This window comes from Heptranchias perlo, chromosome 5, assembly GCF_035084215.1.
Source record: "Heptranchias perlo isolate sHepPer1 chromosome 5, sHepPer1.hap1, whole genome shotgun sequence".
NCBI classification, from domain to species: Eukaryota; Metazoa; Chordata; class Chondrichthyes; order Hexanchiformes; family Hexanchidae; genus Heptranchias; species Heptranchias perlo.
In genome coordinates this window covers 104,591,567-104,617,299 of record NC_090329.1, presented here as the reverse complement: position 1 = coordinate 104,617,299, position 25,733 = coordinate 104,591,567, and the positions used below count along the sequence as shown (strand labels likewise).

General features: G+C 43.0%; 1 protein-coding gene across 2 annotated transcripts in view; it reads right to left on the bottom strand.

The window, feature by feature from the left end:
• The window catches only part of LOC137321491 (glutamate receptor ionotropic, kainate 2), a 394,735-nt gene that overhangs the window by 235,652 nt on the left and 133,350 nt on the right, over positions 1 to 25,733 (bottom strand). Inside the window, exons 2-3 of one of the 2 annotated variants that reach the window (XM_067983881.1) lie at positions 6,075 to 6,242; positions 5,526 to 5,804 (exon numbers count right to left, since the gene is read on the bottom strand). In XM_067983881.1, coding sequence (XP_067839982.1) covers positions 5,526 to 5,804; positions 6,075 to 6,242 — 447 coding nt within the window. The remainder of the gene's footprint in view (positions 1 to 5,525; positions 5,805 to 6,074; positions 6,243 to 25,733) is intronic. The other variant, XM_067983882.1, reaches the window with a different exon arrangement.

The window sequence follows — 25,733 nt, the reverse complement described above, 5'->3', positions numbered from 1 at the left end:
ACTTGATTGTTCCTTGTCTTTTTCCATGACTATTCTAAACCTGATGATATTATAATCATGTTCCCCAAATGCTCCCCCACTGAAACATGCTTCACTTGCCCCACTTCATTCCCTAGAATTAGATCCAGCACTGTTTCCTTCCTGCTTGGGCTGGAAACACACTGTTCCAGAAAGTTCTCTTATACAAATTTCAGGAATTCCTCCCCCTCTTTGCCCTTTACACTGTTATTAACCCAGTCTATATTGGGATAACTGAAGTCCCCCATTATCACTACTCTATAGTTCTTGAATCTTTCTGAAATTTGCCTGCAAATTTGCTCCTCTATCTCCTTCCCATTATTTGGTGGCCTATAGTATACGCCCAGTAGCATAATAGCTCCACTATTGTTCCTTAATTCTAACCAAATAGATTCTGTCTTTGACCTCTCAACTACATCATCCCTTTCCAGTGCTATAGTAGTTTCTTTGATCAATACTACCACCACCTACCCCCCACCTTTCTCTCCTTTCCCATCTTTCCTGAATACCTTGTACCCAGGAATATTAAGTACCCAATCCTCCCCTTCTTTGAGCCAGGTCTCTGTTATTGCCATTATATCATAGTCCTATGTGGCGAATTGAGCCTGCAGCTCACCAACCTTATTTACCACGCTACGTGCATTTATGCACATGCGCTACAAACTCATCTTAGAATGCCTTGCATTTCCTCCCTGTCTGATCCCTCCTAATTCTGAACTATTCTTTACTGTAGTGCTGTTTGCCTCTCCCTGTACTCTGTGTACCTTGTTTCTCATCTGTAACATTTCATCCTGGTCTCTTTCCACTTGCCAAATAGAAACAGAATATGCAAGAGTTATACAGCAAGCCAATCACCCTCTAGAATTAACATATCGGGCTCAATTTTAAAACCGAGCCGGAAAGAGGGTGGCGGGGGGGGGCAAATTGAGGACGGGAAACCCATTTTTTGTCGGTTTCCCGTCCGACTAACCGGCCTGATTGACAGGCTAGTCTCACTCGGACGGGAGACCAGCCAGGGAGAGGACGTCTACAGGTAAGCCTGCAGGTAAGTCTTTGTTTCTATGGATGGGGGGGGCATGGGTAGGCATGGGTTGGCACAGGGGTCGTGAATCATGGGGGGAGGAATCGCGGGTCAGTCACTGGGGGGGGTGGGTGTCGGGATCGGGGATCATCGCTGGGGTCCGTGATCGTTGAGAGGGAGGATCGTGGTTGGGGGGGGGCGGTCTGCGATCGTTTGGGGGGTCAGTGCAGGTAGGCTTGTTGGGCCTGGGGGAAGCACTCCTGCTCCTCCGGGCCCACAAGCTGTGCCTTTCCTACCTGTTAGTCTCGGGCCTTCTCGCCTCGTTTCATGAGGCGTAAAACAGAAAGCCCGGGAATCCCGGCCTCCCGGGGTTGAAATCGGGAATTGGAGAAAAATGGAGGCCTGAAGTCTCCTTGAAAGGTTTTAAGGCCCGACCCGCCTCCTGGGAGCAGGTTGGTCGCCCGCCCCTCTTCGTGCCCCCTGTGAAAGCCGGAAATGGGCAGGTTGAAGGTGGGTTGGGGGCGGGTCTGAAATGGTGGCAATTTTCAATGTCCCCCCCTGCCCGCAACCCACCCGTTTTTCACTTTTAAGATTGAGCCCATCATATTACCATTTATAAGAACCCATCCAATGAAAGGTCAATCCAAAACATTCGGGATACATTTCTCTTTCAGGTGTTGATTGACCTGCTATGCTTTTCTAGTATTTCCTGTTTTTATTACAACTGTAATAGTAATTGCACAAAATTAAATTGCAAACTGACTGTTTCCAGGCAGGAGATTTTTCAGCCTTTTTTTAAAAAATAGAACTGTCCTGCCTCGCATTTTTCATTAGAGTTACTCTAGTATATAAATTATTCAATGCTGTAGGTAAAATCTGTGTCAGACAAATAGTTTTTCTTATCAGTTCCAACCAGCACATATTATAATGTCTGTTTGTTTTCCCTTATTTAATTAGGAGAAATTTAATGTAAAAAAAAGTGTGCCAATTTCTTACTTTATTAAACATGATTATAACATGGGTAACAAAGACATGCATTGGAATTGTCTCAACAATTACAGACAAACCTCTGGAGGACAAACTATGTTATTGCAAAATTCTAGTTATAACACCACTCCTTCCAAGATATATACATGGTCCAGCAGTTTATTTATAAGCCGGAAGTAATTCTGACAACACCATCGAACCATGGGTCACCAATGGCCTTGAAAGTGACCAGCATTTTTGTAAACTATCAAATTCTTTTCTTCGTTCCTTCTTGCCTTTCTGTCCTTCTTTCTTTCTATACAATCTATGGGTTGAAATGGATCGACTTAGGTGCAGAGAACCTTTGGGAAGAACACAAGCAACTCACTCTGAGCGCTGTCAAAGGATTATTTCCCACAATCCTACAGTTCTCCATCTCTAATTGTGTACTGTTTTCTGCTGCTGACTGAAACTCAATTAAAATCAGCAGAAAGGCTTAAAGTTCAATGAGAGAAACCTTGATCTAAAGAACCACTTTGCTGGTTCTCATGAGTTTATAATAATGAGTTCTTAATCTACTTCTTTGGGAGACTGGAATGAAGCTGGATTTTATTAGGCAGACACGAGCTCAATCCTTTCTATGTTGAAGGGCCTTTGCAGCTCTATGAAAATGTGCACGTTTAATGTCTGGAACAAACGGTGCAAGCTAGTCTATTAGTGAAATCCCTGTGGACCATTCTGCCTCTATCATTGCCTCAGTCTGTCGAATCCTTCCTTCCCTCTAAACATTTGCCATTCTTGCTAGTAAATTTAATGCTCCATTTATATTGCCCTCGATTGCACATGGATTCAGGACAATTCTAGTCTTACCCTGACTCCACCTGAGACTGCAGATCATAGATCTTCTGAAATATACTTTGCAAATAGTACATTACATTTACATTGTTATTTGGGATTATACTGGAAAATGAAAGTATATATGTGAAATATAACTATGATAACTTAATCTATTCTTTAATTGGAGTGTAGCACCACACTTAAAGATGAATGCTCATATGTAGAAAACTACATAACATAAATCTACCAAAATCTAAGCTAATTCTCCTTTACTTTCCATCTGAAAATTGGGCAGTGGAGCATATCACAATGTATAAAAATAAATGATATTCATTTTGGAAAAAACTGGCATTCAGCAGCAGCAACAACATGAACATGAGTTTTGATTGGGCACAGGCTGCAACCTCGTGACAGTACAAAATCATAATTAAAGTGGCTAAAAGCTGCCAATTACAGTGTCCAGCTGTGAACCAGGTACCAATGTTGAGACAGTAGACAGTAGATCACTTGGGAGCATTCTCCTTGTATGAGACGGGCCAATGGTCCGGCGCCTCAGGATATTTGTGTATAGCGCGAGGGAGGCACTTTTTTTGTTGTTATATATAGGAACAAAGATAAACCGGACTATCAGGGAAACACGTAAGCGTCTACTAGTAACTAAAAGAATCTATTTGGTACGTCAACACAAAGAAAGTATAAGGACTCCTTAGATAGATAAGAGCGGAATGATAAGTTAAAGTGGTTTTAGAAGCAACGAAATGGCGGTTTAAGCTCAGTACCAATTACTGGTACTGCATTAACATCCAGTACCAGTAGGCAAAGGTGGACACAAAGTTCAAGTTTCAGTCTGGTTCTAAGACATGGCAAGCAGGCCTGGCTGGAGGGAAATGAAAAACAGAGTGAAGGGTTATGCCTAAGCAGCTTCTGACACCACATAAAAGCTATTTATAGGATGCATTCGGAACAGGCCGCAGAACAGCCTGGGAGTAGTCCATACTCTCAAACATAAAGTGTCAGGTCAGGCAGATGAAGAAAAATACCTTACTTCGTGGAAAAAAATAAAGTTAAAAAAAATCCCCATGGTCTTAATTTTGACTACGCTTGATCTCTGACCCTTCGTCACAAAATAATAAAAACTATTATGCCAACTTGTGAAAAACAAAATGTTATCTACCTTCTTATCTATGTTTCTTTGATAGATAAGGGGAAGATTTCTTTTGGCCATTAGTGACACTGTAAACACAGTGGGAAGATTATCTCTGACTAAGTTCTGTCAAAATCGCAAGTGTTAAAAATGATGCATTTACAATTTCACTAGAAGCAGCAATCAGAAGAAACCTTCCCATTATATGTATGATGTTCAGCTTGTAAAGAAAAAGGTGTCACCTGGTTGGCTTGGTGGTAAGTGTTTGGTTTTGTCTACTGTTGACCTAAACAGTTCAATCCCACTCATATTCACAATTAGTTGCATAAGTTCTTGATAGAACAATCATACACGGACATTGGATGGAGTGGCCACGATGAGCCAAATGGCCTTTTCTCACTCGGACTTGATGTCCTTAAATGGATATTCTTAAACTTCCAAGAAACCGGTTTTCAAATGTGGATTGAACAAAAATCCAATACCAACCAAACCTTTATCGTGAGCTAATTTCATCATACAGGAGTAAGGTGAAATCTAATGGTGCACAGCTTGCCTTCCAATAACGATAAAATTAATAGTGAAACATAATGATATGATAAACGTAAGCTGTTTTGCAGTAGGATTTCAGTTTCGAATAATATTGCAGTGAAGGATGACACATCACCATCCTTCAAAACCACAAGGACATTTAATTGTTTACAGTGGAAAGCTTTTATCTAAACATCACTCATCCAAACAGACCAGCTAGTCAAACCTGCTGGACCTAACAATATGCCCTCTGTGTACAATTATTTCATTACGTTGTATAACAATTTCCCTGCTGCATTAGTATTGTTTAATACAGTGCAACAGTGGAGGTAACACACAATCAGTTATCAGAATTATTAACTCATCCAAAGTGTTTGGATAAATAATATCTCACTGCATATACATAGATTTAGAAATGATGGGGGTGACTTTGAGGCTTTCGGCCAACCAGAAGTGGGGCAGTAGCACCGGAGAAATTAGTAGGGAATGACTTACTGCCCCATTTCTGCCAATGGTGTGGCTGTCCCTATCTTCCCCACAACCTACCACTAGGTGGCTGGAGTGCCCATCTGAGTCAGGGGGGTACATAGGATCTCGATTGACATTTTGGGATAGTGGGCGGACTGTTCATCATGACTTCCATGGAAATGAAAATCTGGAGAGATGTATAACGGGCGGCTGAATAGATATCGCCTGTTTTACACTACCACCCAAAGTCAAAATTACCCCCAGTGTGTTTAAAATGTTGTAGCTGTGGCACCAAATAGCAATAAAGACTTTAAGCAATGAATCAAATATATTTTGTTCTTTTCCTGAACATTGGAACCTCCAAAACCTCTAAATTCCATGTAATAAAAATGCAATTTGACATATTCAGTCACTGTAAACAGCGCAGTCTTCATATACTTTTGTGAAGATTACTGAAGATAAATAAATATTTTTTGTCAATGGGACCCAACGTCCTACATGCATGCTTTTCCTTGTTTATATGATTTCTGTGTGCACACGTACCTGTGCTGTCATCGTACACCACGGTGATAGTTTTCCATTTGAAGAAATGTACCAGATCCAGGATGGCTTGACTGAGGGATGAGAAGTCTGGGTAGAGGTTGACGTAGAAAGAATCCCTGTTGTCTGAGACTTGATGCTTCCACCGGGTCTGTATGTGGGGAACCCCGAGTGCATTGCAAATGGACTGCACTGCGTTAGCTGAAGAACTATGAGAAGGCCCAAAGATGGCTGCCACCCCCAGAGAAAGTTGATCACAGGCTGAAGAGGAGATATATAATTCTGTCAATAATGAGAGGAGAGAAAGCCGATGTGCTAGCAGGAATTATTCGGGGAAACAAAAAAACATATTTCACTACATTATGAAGTTGTCTTTTTGTATAGTTAGCTCTACTCTTTCAGAATCACATTTTGCTGTTAGATAGGCTGAGGGTTTTCTTTTCTTTTAAAATATTTGCTGACTAAAATTTCATTAACTTCTCTGGTGCTTTGGGGAAAACCTAGTGAATACGTTTGGATCACATGTCGCGTAGACTGGGTGTAATACTTTACCTTTTCTGGATGCTTCAAAACTGTCGTAAATATTTATCCTTTGGATGTCGTACGTTAGCGTTGTGTTTGGCAGCAGCGTTCTATTTCTGTTGATTGTGTTTAAAGCAAACTTAAATGCTAGTTCCTCTGCCCCAGATGGGCTTTTTTCCACTGACTCGAAAATACCTCCTGAAACAGAAAAAAGAGATAGTGGCATTTTAGATACAGTGTACGCATAAATAATCTGGACATAGGGATTACGGGAATAATATTGAAACTTGCCAATAACACCAAATTGGAGAGGGGGGAGTGGGGGAGTGATAATGATTGTAAAAGACATAAGGAGAAAACAGATTGGCTAGTCGGATGGACAGATAGGTGGCAGATGCAGATCTAAGTAGAAAAATGTGAAGCAACACATTTTGGAAGTAAGGATAGGAAAATGGTAAGATTGTAAAAAGAGTAGAGGATGAGAGGGACTTTGATGTGCAGATGCACAGATCAATAAAGCTGGCAGTGCAGGTAGATAAGGCCATAAAAAGGCAAACAGATTCTTTGGTTTTGTAACTGGAGGCATAGAATACAATAGTAAGACAGTAATGTTAAACTTGTACAATATCTTAGTTAGGACAATTAGAACTCTGTGTACAATTTTGGGAACCCTGTTATAGAAAGAATCATAGAATCATAGAATGGTTACAGCACAGAGCTCATGCCAGCTCTTTGTAAGAGCAATCCAGTTAGTCCCATTTTCCCACTCTTGCCCCGTAGCCCTGCAAATTTTTTCCATTCAAGTATTTATCCAATTCCTTTTTGAAAGCCATGAATGAACCTGCTTCCACCATCTTTCAAGCAGCACATTCCAGAACATAACTACTCACTGCGTAAAAAAACTTTTTCCTCATGTCGCCTTTGGTTCTTTTGCCAATCACCTTAAATCTGTGCCCTCTGGTTCTCGACCCTTCCGCCAATGGGAACAGTTTCTCTTTATAGAAACATAGAAAATAGGAAGAGGAGTAGGCCATTCGGCCCTTCGAGCCTGCTCCGCCATTCAATATGATCATGGCTGATCCTCTATCTCAATTGCATATTCCCGCTCTCTCCCCATACCCCTTGATGCCTTTTGTGTCTAGAAATCTATCTAGCTGCATCTTAAATATATTCAGTGACTTGACCTCCACAGCCTTCTGTGGTAGAGAATTCCACAGGTTCATTACCCTCTGAGTGAGGAAATTTCTCCTCATCTCAGTCCTAAATGTCCTACCCCGTATCCTGAGACTGTGACCCCTCGTTCTGGACCCCCCAGCCAGGGGAAACATCCTCCCTGCATCCAGTCTGTCTAGCCCTGTCAGAATTTTATACGTTTCAATGAGATCCCCTCTCATTTTCCTAAACTCGAGTCAATACAGGCCGAGACGACCCAATCTCTCCTCATATGACAGTCCTGCCATCCCAGGAATCAGTCTGGTGAATCTTCGCTGCACTCCCTCTATGGCAAGTATATCCTTTCTTAGGTAAGGAGAGCAAAACTGCAGACAATATTCCAGGTGTGGTCTCATCAAGGCCCTGTTTAACTGCAGTAAGACATCCTTGCTCCTGTACTCAAATCCTCTTGCAATGAAGGGTAACATACCATTTGCCTTCCTAACAGCACCAACACAATGTTGTTCCCAGAAATCAGAATTCAGCTGTTGAATGCAGAAAATAGGCCCAAAATAGGCCCAGACGTTAACCAGCAGCCTAAGAGGCCAAACCAGCAATTAACCTGTATGTAATGGGTGAGCCCTTCAAATAGTGCTCCTGCAGGCTGCTTGCTACCTGTTAACTTCATGATTTGCTGGGTGAGTTTATGACGTGACAAGTCAGGCGCTAGGGCAGAACAATTTCACAAAATAATACACTGCCTTTCTGTTTTTCCTTCCGAAGTAGATAACTTCACATTTATCCACATAATACTGCATCTGCTATAAATTTGCCCACTCACTCAACTTGTCTAAATCGCCTTGAAGCCTCTTTGCATCCTCCTCACAACTCACGATCCCACCTAGTTTTGTGTCATCAGCAAACTTGGAAATATTACATTTGGTTCTCTCATCCAAATCATTGATATATATATTGTGAATAGCTGGGGCCCAAGCACTGATCCCTGCAGTACCCAACCAGTCACCGCCTGCCACTCCGAAAAAGACCCATTTATTCCTACTCTCTGTTTCCTGTCTGTTAACCAATTTTCAATCCATGCCACTACATTACCACCAATCCCATGTGCTTTAATTTTGCACACTAACTTCTTAAGTGGGACTTTATCAAAGGCCTTCTGAAAATCCAAATACACCACACCCACTGGTTCTCCCTTATCTATTCTACCAGTTACATCCTCAAAAAACTCCAGTAGGTTTGTCATACATCATTTCCCTTTCATAAATCCATGATGACTTTGTCTAATCCCCTTGATATTTTCTAAGTGTCCTGTTATCACATCCTTTATAATAGACTCTAGCATTTTCCCCACTACTGATGTTAAGCTAACTGGTCTGTAGTTCCCTGTTTTCTCTCTCCCTCCTTTTTTAAATAGTGGGGTTACATTTGTCACCCTCCAATCTGCAGGAACTGTTCCGTAATCTATCGAATTTTGGAAGATGACAACTAATGCATCCACTATTTCCATGGCTACCTCTTTTAGTACTCTGGGATGCAGATTATCAGGTCCTGGGGATTTATCGGCTTTCAGTCCCATTAATTTCTCCAGCACTATTTTTTTACTAATACTAATTTCCTTTTAATTCCTCCTTCTCACTAATCCTTTGGTTCCCTAGCATTTCTTTAGTTACTTTTAGATATTTACTTTATCTAAGCCCTTCTGATTTTGAACACGTCTATCAAATCTCCTCTCAACCTTCTCTGCTCTAAGGCGAACAACCCCAGCTTCTCCAGTGTATCCAAGTAACTGAAGTCCCTCATCCCTGGAACCATTCTAGTAAATCTTTTCTGCACCCTCTCTGAGGCTTTCACATCCTTCCTAAAGTGCGGTGCCCAGAATCGGACAGAATATTCCAGTTGTGGCCGAAACCAGTGTTTCATAAAGTTCAACATAACTTCCTTGTTTTTGTACTCAATGCCTCTACTTATAAAGCCCAGGATCCCGTATGCTTTTTTAACCACTTTCTCAACCTGTCCTGCCACCTTCAAAGATTTGTGCATATGTACACTCAGGTCTCTCTATTCCTGCATCCCCTTTAGAATTGAGCCATTTAGTTTTTATTGTCTCTCCCCGTTCTTCCTGCCAAGAATATATAAGCAATGGAAAAGGTGCAATGTAGAACTACTGGACCTCCCTCGACTGCAATATAACTGTTTGCAAAACAGGCAAAAGCAGTCCAGCACCAACACAATGTTGTTCCCAGAAATCAGAATTCAGCTGTTGAATGCAGAAAATAGCCCCAAAATAGGCCCAGACGTTAACCAGCAGCCTAAAAGGCCAAACCAGCAACTAACCTGTATGTAGTGGATGAGCCCTTCAAATAGTGCTTCTGCAGGCTGCTTGCTACCTGTTAACTTCATGATTTTCTGTGTGAGTTTATGACGTGACAAGTCAGGCGCTAGGGCAGAACAATTTCACAAAAGGGTCCTACAGCAAACATAGGACCCTTATTTAAATATTATGATGAGGCTTTTAAATGCTTCCTGCGCCTGCCCTGGACACCTACCGAGTAGCCCGATTCAATATGGTGGGAGGTGCACTTCTAGCATGGAATGAATGCACACTGTCCGCTATATTGGACCCTTAGGCGCCCGTTTTACGTCTGTAAAACAAGGGTAGCATGATCAATTTTCTAAGCCAAGGTTTTTTTTTCCTGTTGTCCAATAATTCTTTTCATCAACATTTAAGCTGCTGGTGATGAAAGTAATTAATCTCTCCTGGATGCCATTATCTTGCAATAAAATAGTTATTAGATCCATAGCTGAAACAATCAGTAGAAAAGCAAAAAGCTGTCTTATTGAATGAGGTAAATGTAAGAACTTGGTTTCTGGTGTAATAAGACTTCCGAAAATGCATCTTGATCTGCAGAGAGTCGATAAGATAGATTTGTTTCAATGGAGTCGTTGGAATTGTGAATTTAACTGAGCAAAAATACCCATGGAACATCAGAAATAAGGGCATGACCTTAATCTGAACCTCAACAGCACATCTTGGATAGGGTAGTAGTCTCTGGGATACTACAACTGCCTTAGAAAATGGCTAAAGCGTGAATTTTGCAAGCCGAGGCTACCAGCGCAAGATGGGAGCACAGCGAACAGATGGGTCACTTAACACGATAGGGCCAATTCTGTGACCTATGTTCCTGTTCAGTGAGATTCTACACCAGCAGCAGAGCCTCACAAAACTTATGTAACTTAACTATATCATCTGACTTAAGTTTTAGTCCAACCAATTACACCTCCTCTAGTACTTTCCCATGTCTTACAAGTCAATAATGAATGGAACTTGAATACATAATAATAGTCAAAACACATAAACCAAGTGGACCGGTACAATCCTCAATTAATCTTTGAAGACTTGACAGCGAACTTGGCAAACTAAAAGGCATGACTTTAACTTGACAGGAAATCCCAGGAACTTGTTTTTGCAATCAGTTTTATTCAACTTCTTCCTGCCAATAACCAGCAACAAAGTCAAATGTTGAAAAAAGCAGTGATCTCTGAAGGCACTTAATGTGTCATAATGTTTTAGTAATGAGCCGTCATCTGTCATTTGGCTTAGTTATTTGCATTCAATATAAAAGCTCACACTGACACCTTAACTCTTTAGCAGAACAATTAAGGATGCCCATGGGCTGGTATAAAACCAAATTACGTTATCTGTTAACATTTGATTAATAAGGTGCTTGACTTCCTCCTTCTGGTACACTGGAATGCATTTGTATCATCTTTTAAAAAGACTCTCACATTAAAACTATCTAACTGTACAGAAAGCTAAAATAATCCTTCAAGATTTCAATTCTGGCTGTTTTCAGGATGTACTAACATATTAATTGACTCTCTAAGATGATTATTGAGATGTAGGTGAATTAACACAGATTTTTAATAAATCAAAAATTATTGATGATTCTGTCTCAATAAGGGTAATTCTTCAATCAATGTTTTGCTGAGTTAGTGGACTATCAATATCATCACTATCATTACCCATGGTCATAACATACAGGTATCAATTTAACAGTTCATCTTCCATAGGCTCTTTCCACCTATAGTTAATATTCAGCCCATTTTCTTTCTGCTAGTCATTCCTGTTCTATAACAAGACAAATCTTTGTATGGGTTTGGTTCACTACAATTGCAATAGACAACTCAAATAGTCCCAGTAAAACATTTCTTCTGCTATTTGCCTTTGGGACTTCATCAGCTTGTTTTAGATTTAGTTCAACCACATATTGCTGATTGCTTAACTTTAAACATCACCACATTATTGCAGAGATACCGGTCATCAACCTGAAACGTTAAGTCTGTTTCTCTTTCCACAGATCTGCCTGGCCTGCGGAGTATTTCCAGCATTTTTATTTCAGACTTCCAGCATCCGCAATATTTTGCTTTTATTGCAGTCAAGCAAGTTTTCTTATCACTAGCTTACATGTCCGAAGGACGTATCCAAAATTTTTGTCTTTTTGAGCACTTAGAGCATACCAGATGCTGACACTAACAGATCTTGGTCTTACTGGTAAAATTGGGCATAAACTCAGGATTATCACTAGAAGAATAAAGTTGGAAATTACATTTTTTTTAACACATAAAGCTTATTAGAACATGAGACGCTTTACCATAAGTGGTCATTGAGGCGAAGACTAAAGAATGAATTGTAACAGAGCCTTGAGCACTGGAAGTGCATATTAGAAATTTGGGCATTAGGTCAGTGGGCCATAGGATTTTTCATCCATTATGGACAGAAAATCCTGTGGGGCCCACTGATCGCCATACCTGAATTATTAATAAGGACTCTCAGAGGGCACAGGAGAACAATTCATAACATTTGCTATTAAAAGGAAACTGGAGCAACATTTGAAAAAGAAAATGAAATGATATGAGGAAAGGGCAGGGAAATGGGATTAGATTGGAATGCACCATCTGGCATAGTATTAAGGTGTATGGGCCAAGGAAAATCTCAGATTCAATCTCTGGTATCTGCTGAATTAACTCATCAAAACTAAGATGTGGCAGGGCAATACAATTGGTCTCAATGGGGTCAATTTTAAAAGTAAATTGCGGGTCCGTTGGGGGCTCCGAAAATCGCGGAAATCCCGAGCGGTTTCAGAGCCCGGCTCCAACGCACAGGCTTCTGGGTTCCCCAATGAAGCATCTGTATGCGCGCACACCTCCCGAATGTGGAAGTCCCACTGGCAATTAAAGCCGGCAGGATGATAGTTGAGACACTTATTTAAATACTTAAAATATTTAAAGTACTTAATTTTCTCCACATTAAGGCAGGGGAATTTTGAAACATCCTCAGCGTGTTTCCCGTGCTGTGGGAAACACTCCATGTTCTGCCAGATGTGTTTCAGCCAGCAGCCAGTTGCACATTCAAATGCTTGTTTGACAGATGGGGAGGAAAGGTGAGTTCTTGCTGCAGGGCACTCAGATCTTTCACACAAACTTTTGGCTGCGAGATCTTTGTGTTTTCACTGAAAATTCTTACTTATCACTCACAATTCTTCTGTTCACACATATTTAACCACTTTTCGGACTCCCTCAAATTCACCACTACATCCGAGGACGAGTAACATCACCATCCTCGCCAGGCACAGTGTGCACTTCTGCCACTTGCAGCTCCACAATACAGTGCTACGCCATAGACACCTGCACAAGAGCACAGAGGGCAAAAACAGAGAGAGCAACGTCGCAGGAGGTACTACCCTCGCCCCAGGGTCTACAGACCAAGACTCAGCTTCCTGGACCTCTCTGAGGAGCAGTGCATACGGAGGCTCAGAGTGAGTTGCCAGGTAGTCAGACATCTGCAGCCTCCTTCATGCCGAGCTGCTCCCGGCTGGCCCGAGTGGCATCTCATGACCCATCACTGTCAAAGTCACCACTGCCCTCAACTTCTTCGCCTCCGGATCATTCCAGGGTGCCACCAGGGACATTGCCGGGGTCTCTCAATCATCTGCACACAAGTGCATAAGGCAGGTCACTGGCGGCTTGTTTCGCAGAGCCTCAAGGTATGTCAACTTCCCCATGGATGACCTCAGCCAGATGGAGAGGGCAGTGGGATTCCACTCTGTGGCTGGCTTCCCACAGATGAAGGGTGTAATCGATTGCACCCATATAGCAATACAAGCACCTCCACACGATCCAGGGCTGTTCATCAACAGGAAGGGCTATCACTCCATCAACACTCAGCTCGTTTGTGACCACCACAAAAGATTCCTTCACGTGTGCACCAGATTCCCTGGCAGCTGCCACGATTCCTTCATCCTGATGGAATCCAACATCCCGCCCCTCTTCCATGCACCGAACACCATTAAGGGCTGGCTTCTCGGGGACAAGGGATACCCCCTGCACACATGGCTCATGACCCCTATGAGGAACCCCACCACCGAGCAACAGCGTCGATATAGCAACAGCCACATCGCCACCTGGTCTACAATTGAGCAATCTATAGGGCTACTCAAGATGTGATTTAAGTGCTTTGATCGTTCTGCACAACATGGCACAACAGAGAGGGGTGCCGCTTGAGGAGGCCCCATCCACATCTGCCACCCACATGGAGAAGGAGGGGGAAGAATGAGGAGTAGGAGGAGGAACCCATGGGCAGAGCAGTGGCTCACCTGGCTGCTCATGAGGCCAGGGAGTCACTGATATGTGAATGGTTCTCCTAACATCAGAAAGTGTCCAGTTGTCACACCACCTGGAAAGAGCAGCGCCAAAACCAGGCCGCTCACTCCTTCCTGCACAAATTAGTTCTGCAACTATACATGCACCCACTGTAAAGTGACCCGCTGGGTGGCATCAAGTGTCGCCGTTCATGGTGAACCTCATGAAAGGGCCATCACAAAAGCCAGTCAAGAATGGGCAAGACGAGGCAGCAGTGGTCACAATCATAAAATTTAATGTCACTTTAACAAAAACTAAATATAATGAAAAACATGACAGTCTGTCAAACACACTTGTGCATACCCTTCGTGCTCACAAAACCTTTGTCTTTCTCTTCCGACTACTTCTACATGGTGCATCCCCTGTGGCTGCAGCAGAGGTAGTGGCAGGTTGCTCATGTTCATGCCCTGACTGCTTAGATGCACTGGGCCTACGCCCTCTGGGTTTTGGAGCCCGTGAGGGCCCCTCCAAAGACTGCTCCACCTGCACCTGTGCAGGGGCAGACTCGGCCACCTGGAGAGGAGGCAGCATTGTGGGTACTGGTTGAAAGGGGGGCAACGGGTGAGACATGGGAGTGCTTTGAGTGGCGTCCCCACTTCCGAGTCCCCTTTCGCCATCATCCCTCTCCTGGACTAGTCCCACATCACTCCTACCGCCCTGCTGGAGAACAGTTTGGAGGACATGTATGATGCCTTGGAAGCCCAGTTGTAAAGTTTCTGTCTGCCTGTTTAAGGCGGCAGAATGTTGTTCACCGTGAGTCCGAACGACCGTTGTCAGGGCCTGAATAGACTCATTTGTGAGCCGTGCTTGAGCTCAATGGAGGCTAGCCTTCTCTCCATTGCAGACATTCCCGCACATACCTGTGACACTTTCTCAGAGAGTTGCTCACGTCCCTGTGACAGTATCTCAGAGATTCCCTCCGGCACCTGTGCCACCATTCCACTCATGCAGGAGTTGGACTCCTCCATCCTCTGCGTTATTATGGAGGATGCGCGTGGCACCTGTTTCAGTATCTCGCAAATGCGCTGCTGTCCCTCGATCATTCTCCTTTTAAAGGATGGCCCCCTGGGTTCAGCATCTGCATCCAGCTGAGCAGAGCCTGGAGAGGAGTGCGCCCACCGACGCGGACTCTCCACAGCTGGCCCTGCTCACCAGGTGCCAACCCAACGAACTGGGGATTAGGACCCACCGAGGTGTGAGTATCTGTGCTGGTGGATGGCTCGCTAAGATGTGATGGTACACCCTCAGAGGCCGACAGGTCCTCTGAGGAATCGCCCTCTGCCATCACTGCGGTCGGTGAAGGCCCTGTATGAAGGCAATATCACAGCTGTGTCATGTTGCGATGAGCATACTGAGCTGTTAAAGATGGCAAGGCATGTTAACATCAATTCTTTGTGTGTGATGAATGTTAAAGTTGTGTCACCAGATGTTTGTGGTGTGCCAGACTCGCCGTCCCCGACAGACAGCCACTCGAGGGTACGGCTGACGTCCAGCACCTCCTGCTCCGCGTCTGTGAGGACCAGTGCCTGTGGAGGCCCCCCTCCAGTCCTCGCCCTCTCGCGTGCATTTTGTGCTCTCTTCTCCTAGAAGGGGACAAAGGACAGAAGTGTGAGTGAGTGATGGTGAAGTGGCCAACCGATGAATGCATTGCTTTGGGTGAGACTGACCGTAAAAGAGGTGCATCAGAGGGTGAGTATGAGACAGAGACATCACATTGGATGAGGATTGGGGTGAGTGGTGGGGTGACTTTTTTTTTTATTCGATCAGGGGATGTGGGCATCGCTGGAGACGCCCACATTTATTGCACATCCCTAATTGCCCTTGAGAAGGTGGTGGTGAGCCACCTTCTTGAACCGCTGCAGTCCATGTGGTGAAGGTTCTCCCACAGTGCTGTTAGGAAGGGAGTTCCAAGATTTTGACCCAGCGACGATGAAGGAACAGCGATATATTTCCAAATCGGGATGGTGTGTGACTTGGAGGGGAACGTGCAGGTGGTGTTGTTCCCATGTGCCTGCTGCTCTTGTCCTTCTAGGTGGTAGAGGTCGCAGGTTTGGGAGGTGCTGTCGAAGAAGCCTTGGCGAGTTGCTGCAGTGCATCCTGTGGATGGTTCACACTGCAGCCACCGTGCGCCACTGGTGAAGGGAGTGAATGTTTAGGGTGGTGGATGGGGTGCCAATCAAGTGGGCTGCTTTGTCCTGGATGGCGTTGAGCTTCTTGAGTGTTGTTGGAGCTGCACTCATCCAAGCAAGTGGAGAGTATTCCATCACACTCCTGACTTGTGCCTTCGAGATGGTGGAAAGGCTTTGGAGAGTCAGGATGTGAGTCACTCGCTGCAGAATACCCAGCCTCTGACCTGCTCTTGTAGCCACAGTATTTATATGGCTGGTCCAGTTAAGTTTCTGGTTAATGGTGACCCCCAGGATGTTGACGGTGGGGGATTCGGCGATGGTAATGCCATTGGGGAGGTGGTTAGACTCTCTCTTGTTGGAGATGGTCATTGCCTGGCACTTGTCTGGCACGAATGTTACTTGCCACTTATCAGTCCAAGCCTGGATGTTGTCCAGGTCTTGCTGCATGTGGGCTCCGACTGCTTCATTATCTGAGGGGTTGTGAATGGAACTGAACACTGTGCAATAATCAGCGAACATCCCCATTTCTGACCTTATGATGAAGGGAAGGTCATTGATGAAGCAGCTGAAGATGGTTGGGCCTAGGACACTGCCCTGAGGAACTCCTGCAGTAATGTCCTGGGGCTGAGATGATTGGTCTCCAACAACCACTACCACCTTCCTTTGTGCTAGGTATGACTCCAGCCACTGGAGAGTTTTCCCCCTGATTCCCATTGACTTCAATTTTACTAGGACTCCTTGGTGCCACACTCTGTCAAATGCTGCCTTGATGTCAAGGGCAGTCACTCTCACCTCACCTCTGGAATTCAGCTCTTTTGTCCATGTTTGGACCAAAGCTGTAATGAGGTCTGGAGCCGAGTGGTCCTGGCGGAAGCCAAACTGAGTATCAGTGAGCAGGTTATTGGTGAGTAAGTGCCGCTTGATAGCACTGTCGACAACACCTTCCATCACTTTGCTGATGATTGAGAGTAGACTGATGGGGCGGTAATTGCCCGGATTGGATTTGTCCTGCTTTTTGTCGACAGGACATACCTGAGCAATTTTCCACACTGTCGGGTAGATGCCAGTGTTGTAGCTGTACTGGAACAGCTTGGCTAGAGGCGCAGCTAGTTCTGGAGCACAAGTCTCCAGCAATACAGCTGGGATGTTGTCGGGGCCCATAGCCTTTGCTGTATTCAGTGCACTCAGCTGTTTCTTAATATCATGTGGAGTGAATCGAATTGGCCGAAGACTGGCTTTTGTGATGGTGGGGATATCGGGAGGAGGCCGAGATGGATCTTCCACTCGGCACTTCTGGCTGAAGATGGTTGCAAACGCTTCAGCCTTGTCTTTTCTACTCACGTGCTGTTCTCCACCATCATTGAGGATGGGGATGTTTACAGAGCCTCCTCCTCCCGTTAGTTGTTTAATTGTCCACCACCATTCACGACTGGATATGGCAGGACTGCAGAGCTTTGATCTGATCCGTTGGTTGTGGAATCGCTTAGCTCTGTCTATAGCATGTTGCTTCAGCTGTTTAGCATTCATGTAGTCCTGAGTTGTAGCTTCACCAGGTTGGCACCTCATTTTTAGGTACACCTGGTGCTGCTTCTGGCACACTCTTCTACACTCCTCATTGAACCAGGTTTGATCCCCTGGCTTGTTGGTAATGGTAGAGTGAGGAATATGCCAGGCCATGAGGTTACAGATTGTGCTGGAATACAATTCTGCTGCTGCTGATGGCCCACAGCGCCTCATGGATGCCCAGTTTTGAGCTGCCAGATCGGTTCTGAATCTATCCCATTTAGCACGATAGTAGTGCCACACATGTTGGACAGTGTCCTCAGTGCGAAGACGGGACTTCGTCCCCCCGAGGACTGTGTGGTGGTCACTCCTATCAATACTATCATGGAAAGGTGCATTTGCGACAGATAGATTGGTGGGGACGATGTCAAGTAAGTTTCTCCCTCGTGTTGATTCACTCACCACCTGCCGCAGGCCCAGTCTGGCAGTAGTGGTGCTACCGAGACACTCTTGGTGATGGACATTAAAGTCCCCCATCCAGAGTTCATTCTGTGCCCTTGCTCCCCTCAGTGCTTCCTCCAAGTGGTGTTCAACATGGAGGAGGACTGATTCATCAGCTGAGGGAGGGCGGTGGTAGGTGGTAATCAGCAGGAGGTTTCCTTGCCCATGTTTGACCTGATGCCATGAGATTTCATGGGGTCCAGAGTCAATGTTGAGGACTCCCAGGGCCACTCCCTCTTGACTGTATATCACTGTACCGCCATATCTGGTCGGTCTGTCCTGCCGGTGAGACAGGACATAGCCAGGGATGGTGATGGGTGGGCCCCAGATGTTAGTGAGGAGGACTTTGCAGGGTCGACTGGGCTTGGTTTGCCTTTATCGTGTCCGGTGCCTAGTGGTCCGATGCTGGGTGGTCCTTCTGGTTTTACTCTTATTATGACTTTTTGTAGCGAGATTGTACAACTGAGTGGCTTGCTTGGCCATTTCAGAGGGCAATTAAGAATCAACCACATTGCTGTGGGTCTGGAGTCACATATAGGCCAGACCGGGTGAGGACGACAGGTTTCCTTCCCTCAAGGACATTAGTGAACCAGATGGGGAGGTGAGGAATTGCTGAGGAAGTGCAGGTAAGCTGAGGATGAGCATTAAGTGGGTGTGAGGATTGATCTGATAGAGTAGTCTTTGCAGTGCAGAATGAGTTGGGGGTGTGGGAGACGGTGGGGATGTGCAACACTGAATGCAGGAGAATCAGTAAGTGTACTCACTTTGACTGACCTAGTTAGGTCATTGAAGCGCTTCCTGTGCTGGATCCAGGTGCTGGAGATGTTGCGGCTGCTGATGACCTCCTCTGTCAACTCGAGCCAGGCCTTCTTGTTGGCAGAGGCAGGCCACTTCCTCCCGTCCGCCGGGTAAAACACATCCCTCCTCCTCACCCCATCCAGTAGCACTTGGAATGAGGCATCATTAAATCTTGGGGCAGCCTTGCCCCTGTGCTGCTCCATTGTGCGTTTTTTGTGTTTGCTGCAGCAAAGCTTTTGGAGCAATGGCCCTTTAAATAGAGCTCCTCCAGCTAACAGCCTGTGATGCGGGTGCGCAGTCCGCCCGCTGTGCAGCTTTCCGACGGCAAACCCGGAAGCCACATTAAGTGGCACCAGTTGAACCGCGATCGCATGCGAAACGGACATTTTTTATTGGGCGGGTTACCCACGCCCCCAATCACCCCCCTCCATTCGAATAGCAGGCCCAATGTCTCTGGGCTAGGATAAGGAGTCTTACAACACAAGGTTATAGTCCAACAGCTTTATTTGGAATCACAAGCTTTCGGAGCTTTCCTCCTTCGTCAGTCCTCCTTCCTCACCTGACGAAGGAGGAAAGCTCCGAAAGCTTGCGATTCCAAATAAAACTGTTGGACTATAACCTGGTGTTGTAAGACTCCTTACATTTGTCCACCCCAGTCCATCACCGGCATCTCCACATCTGGGCTTGGGAGTCAGGGTTCCAACTCTGGACTGCCATTCAGTGCTCCTGCTGAAAATCAGGGAGGACAGGATAGTGCTGGGCTGCGATGTCCCCACATTAGAATAATCTGCTAACTAGATTCATAACTGGAGAATAGCAACTTGGGTGAGGAGAATACAAGATACTCTTGGGCATGAGTGAAAACCCAAAATGGCAGGTCTCCTGGAAAGAAAGCTGACTGAAGAAGCTTTTATATAACTTTCAATATAAAATGAACATTGTGCTTTCCTTTGTTTTCAAGTGGTTGGTGAATGACAATTACTTCATCAAGATTTTTTTTTAAATCAGTATTAGAATTATTTACTTGAACACAGAAACAATAAGTTTTTATTCACATTGTGTTTCTTTTTATAACACCTCTGTGAAAACGGAAAACATACGCTACTCTGGATATAAATATCCCAGAAGGTACATATCAAAAAGCCGCTCCTGCACATTAGTCAGCACGTGGGCCAAATTATTCAGATTCCATTTATCACTTAGTTAACAACCCCAGAGGCGCACAAGAAAATCTTCGGAATACGTCAACAGCCTACTCATAAAAAGGCGATAATAAGCTGCTGTACTTACTCCAACACATTTGGTTGCGGCTATCTGATTTAACAAATGTGTTGTGAAACTGTCAACTACCTAATAAAGTTTGCTTATTTTAGAATGTTGCTTTTAGTGCACTGTGTTTTATAGGTCAATGTACTTAGAAGCATCTGATGAAAAGCATATTTACTATGTGCCAAGTTTTGACTCAATTAATAAGTGAAAATATAAGATTCTGATTACAGCAGTTGCAATTACAAGGAGGTTTTCAGATAAAAAATCCAACTAGTCAGAAAAACTGACAGTTCTTATGTATAAGACTGATTTTATCCAAGATATACATATATTAATATATATAAAATTCATACATAAGCATGGCATTATGTTGTTTCAGCTCGCAGCATCCTGGCATTTTCTATAACATTATTTGCAGCCATCTGATGCAATTAGTAGAAAGATGACTTCTGCGCACTCTATTCCCTATTCAGTTATGTGTCATTGAATTAATTAGTGGGTGTCATGTTTTCAGGACTTATTGGCCAATTTTCCACAGAAAGCATTTGAAAATAAGAGTTACCTTTAATGTTTTATTGAGCGAAGTGTATTCTCACAAGTTTTTTTTAAAAAAGGTAACTAGATGAAAGGTGGTTAATATGTTAAATGGTAGTGGTTTCACCCAGAGAATAAACAATAAGCAATTCATTGGTTTATTGGGTAAAACTTCTTTACCCAAAGAGTGGTAAGAATGTGGAACATGCTACCACAAGGAGTAGCTGAGGCAAATAGCATAGATGCATTTAAGGAGAAGCTAGATAAGCACATGAGGGAGAAAGGAATAGAAGGATTAGATGAAGTAAGGAGGGAGGAGGGTCGTGTGGAGCATGAACACTGGCATAGACCTATTGGGCCGAATGGCCTGTTTCTGTGCTGTCGTTTCAATGGAACTCGATGTTGTCTGGACAATCAAAAAGCACCTCACTTACTGGAATTAATTCTCTCTTTTACTGCCGGGCGGAAAACGGAAGGTAGCTGATCGGCCACCCATTTTACACCCTGCCCAGTTTCTGATTCCATTACAGTCTTTCAATTTATTTGTTAAAATAATGTAGTGGTGAAACATAAGTTTTTAAGGTGTCATTGCCCAAATATCATGGGCCATGATTACAAATGAAGATGGGCAGTTCAATTGAAAGACTCGATCTGCTTAATTTACAGTATGCCCACCTGCTCATTATTGGTTGGTTCGTTGCCATTGTATTTTTGATCCATATTAATTATATAATTAGACTTTCTACTGTAAGGACATCTGCTGCTGACATGTAGCATAGGGCTGGCACAGCCAGAGATTGTGTCACCAGCTGCAACATCAAGCATGCCCCTACCTCTTTCTAGGCATGCTGCAATGCCGACTTATGGGAATGATGCCATGGAGGAACACAAAAGGAAATCCCTCTCATAACCATCTTATGCACCACCACCTCCTCTTCCACAGCCATAAAACTGGGAGTCGGGTGGGGATTACAATGTCATTTTCCTGCAAACTCTTATCTGCACCTTGAGTATCTCTTTCCTTCATTTTGCCTGTCACTTCTTATTTCCCCTGTTACTTTTGCTTTGGCAAAGGCTGCTAATGGGTTGAGATGCCTTTACGAAAGCTATCAGAATTTTTTTTGCTTTATTGTGACACTTCCTTTTAATTTCTTCTCACCCCTTTAAATTTAATTTACACTCAATTTTCCTCTTCCCTCAATAAGGACAGATTAAATGGGTGATAGCAAATCAGCAGCCCGTTTTCCATCTCGCCTGATTTATATTTTCATTGTAGTGTGCTCCCTACACCTCTCAAATTTGCACCTATATCTGTAAATAATCATGCAAAGGGAATGATCCATAAAATTTACGATTTGCACATTACTATTCTAGTGAGATTAGTACCATTACTTAACCATTTAGAACTGTCTTACACCAGTACATGAAAATTGGCCTCAATGAATATGAGCAGAAAAAAATGAAGCAAATCTCACATTTTGCCAGTCTTTATTTCATGGGCAGCAAGATTTTTTATAGTTCTTAAATTAATGGGGAAAACAAGACAGCTAAGCAGAAATTTGTTTACTTATGATTTATTTTGAATATATGTGCAGAAACAATAACATTATTACTCTGCCAATAAGGACCCTGGAAACACGGATTTTCTCGCGAGCACTTTTTAGATTAAATTGAGTCCTGGCTAAACACAATTGCAGCGCCAAATCAGAATATATTTCATGAATTATGACATTATGACGCAGCAGAGACAATTTCTGCTCTCTGTCATCACATAGCTGAACCGTTAGCCATTACTGTATCAGCAGTAGGTGGTTACATTTAAGGAAAAACAATGGGCACTTTCAATATCCCAAAATGTAGAAGCTACAGTATTCTTGTTAAATTGCACATGAAAGCTGATGAACAGAAGTTTAAAAGCACACTATGTAATTCTCAAGTAGAATCCTAATATTTGTACTTCAATTGATCACCTGTTGTGTGTTCTCTGTAAGTGATTTCTTTTAGCTGAAATGCAAATCTATGAAAATATTAATATTAATCAATAAATTTGATCAGCTTGGACTTCTTCAACCGATATGTTTTTTCACATTTTATCCGAATTCATTCATTTTCTTCGGGGGTCTATTTAAATCTGCCATTTGTTGGGTAAGTCTGTCATTGTTCAAATGCCTGCACACTTAAAAAAATGAAAATGAAGACCTTTACCTATCTACAACAACATCTTGCATTTATATATCGCCTTTAACATAGTAAAACATCCTAAGGTGATTCACAGGAACGTTATCAGACAAAATTTGACACCGAGTCACATAAGGGGATATTTGGACAGGTGACCAAAAGCTTGCTCAAAGAGGTAGGTTTTAAGGAGCATTTTAAAGGAGAGAGAAGTGGAGAGGCGGGGAGGGTTAGGGAGGGAATTCCAGAGCTTAGGGCCGAGGCAGCTGAAGTTACAGACGCTAATGGTGGAGCGATGAAAATCAACGATGCGCAAAAGGCATATTGGAGGAGTTCTGGGATCTCAGAGGATTGTAGAGCTGGAGGAGGTTACACAAATAGGGTGGGGCGAGGGTGTGGAAATGATTTAAACACAAGGATGTGAATTTTTAAATCCACGTAGGTAAGAAGCTCATTATTAATTTATATGGCTAAGGATTTGTCTAAGGCCATTAATTTTCTTGGCAGTGGACAATCAACTTGTCAGATACTCTAGCATCAATGTGATGCTCTTTTTGGATTGCAGTCAATAAGGGTAGTGACCATATGTATTTGGGATCCAACAAAGTAACAACAAACCCACAAACTTTTCAAGATTGCTGTACCATTGCAAACAGCTGGAAAGAAATCCCTAATCAACAAAGCAAGGCACCAACAGAGCACTGAATGTTAAATACAGCACAAATTTTAATACTTAATGGTAATTTCACCATTCTATATGGGTGTTACATTCATTATTGGTCCTATTTGCTCAGGCCAGTAATGAGAAAATAAGAATACCACACAATATCTTTGGTGTAAGCAAAGACCTTTCAGTCTATTTTGTTTATTCTGCTTTCTGGATTTGTGTTCCAGATGGACATTTATATCACCATTTGAGGCACCACCCAAACTATTACCTCACTCCATTACCTCCCTCCCTGGTCTGAAATTTATCCGGTTCTATCCAAAATAATCAACAGATTCAACGTTAACTGCACTTGATAATTTTTAGATATGTTCATAGCTGAGTGAGCAAATCATCATTCAGAAATTACCTTTTTGATTGAAGTGGTAGTTCGGAGGAGGGTGGGGATTAGAGTTTAGTAACTCCTAAGTATTTTGAAGTTGCATGGAAACAGACTGCTTACAAATCATTGCCAAACATCAATGTATTTGCAAAGTTGATGCCTCACATTATTGACCTTTTTCTCTCATGATTTAATCTCAGCATGTTGACTTTTTCCATTTCCCCGCAAGTTTACACGGTTTGACATGAGAGGTGACGATTATGCCAATCTTAAACACTTTGCCAAGGTGCTGACAAAATCATTTGAAATATTATGGAGAATTTGCTGGTGACAATACTCAAACAGCATCTTCAGAATGCATCAGGAGACATCAACATCATGTAAATTCAGCCAACTCTTCTCTCCCGTTGAGCTACATATCATAGTATTAGCAGATTGTGTTGAGAGATTGACAGAGCAGGTCCATGGATAAGCATATTATTTCTGGCCTTGCCAAAATAATTACCAGTAATTATCACAGATCACTAACGTTTTTATATATAATCTACAGGGAAACATTAATGTATAAGTCTGACGCATAAATAGAATGAATGTCATAAAATTTTACATATTAAAATTACAAATCACATGAAAATAGCAAACATGCAAACCCTTATTCACGGTCATGAATACATACAAACATCTGTACAGTTAAAAAAGACAGGATAAGACAGGTGTAAGGATCAATCAAAATCACTGGAGTGTTGAAAAACAAAGCACTTTCTTGACTGATCATTTTGAGATTATTGGTAGTTGCATAGAATAGTGTGTCTCAGACAATGCAATATACGGCTTTTTTTCTCAATGCCAATAAATGATGAATTTTGTGTGCCCTTTTGAATTTGTTCTTTGTCACAGATTTCTGCACTATTCCTCTCTCCTGTCAGCTAAAATTCTTTAGAATAAACCAAGTTTATCCACTGACTATGGCAATGCATTGTATTTGATCTTCAGCAAGTACGAAATCAGACATAACAATGCTTTGGCCATCAAAACTTGAAAACAATCATGGTATGAGAAAAAGAGACTTACATAAAATAAAATTTGCATTTGTTCTATACTCGGATTCCATGACAGAGTTTTTGATGATGAGATTCTCTGTCTTTCTCTCTCTCATTTTGTTTTTCCAATTATCAGTGATTGGTAACAGCAAGAAGGGTGTTTGCAACTCATAATCATTTCTTTGAATGTATTAGGAAGTAGCCCAACTCGGTGATTAGTTGCCTGTAAATTTACCTGACCAACCGCTACCTGAAAATTGCTTTTCTCTCCTGTGGTCACCATCTTTAGTTCTATAGTGACTTTCACATATGTGTACTGTCAGGTATTCGGAGTAAAGAATTAATAAAGATTGTGCACAACCAGGACCTAGTTTAGCCCTTTGTGGGGGATATCTGCTCCTATGTACTGCCGCATAAAAACTTTAAGTTTTACGCACTGTTGACAATCTGACAATAATTATGTAATCCAATCCACAGAATTCTTAGTAACACTCACATCGATCAACCTGCCAATAAGAATTTTGTGATTTATGAGGTCCAATACTCATTTAAACTCAGAAAGACATTCTCACTTAAGAGCCTGCATTCTCAAGGTCAATTCCTTAAGTAGGAACAAAGGCACAATGTAGTTGAAGACCTTGGAACGGTATCAAAATGACAGGAGTCAAACCTGTGGCAGATATTAGGAATAATGCATTTTTAGTTGAATGCTTTGCTAACAAAAGAGAATAAAGGTCAGAAAATTGGTCAGCAATTACAGATCTAGTAAGTGAAATGAACCCATATTTTTTCTCCTGAGATTGGAACACATAGATCTTGGAA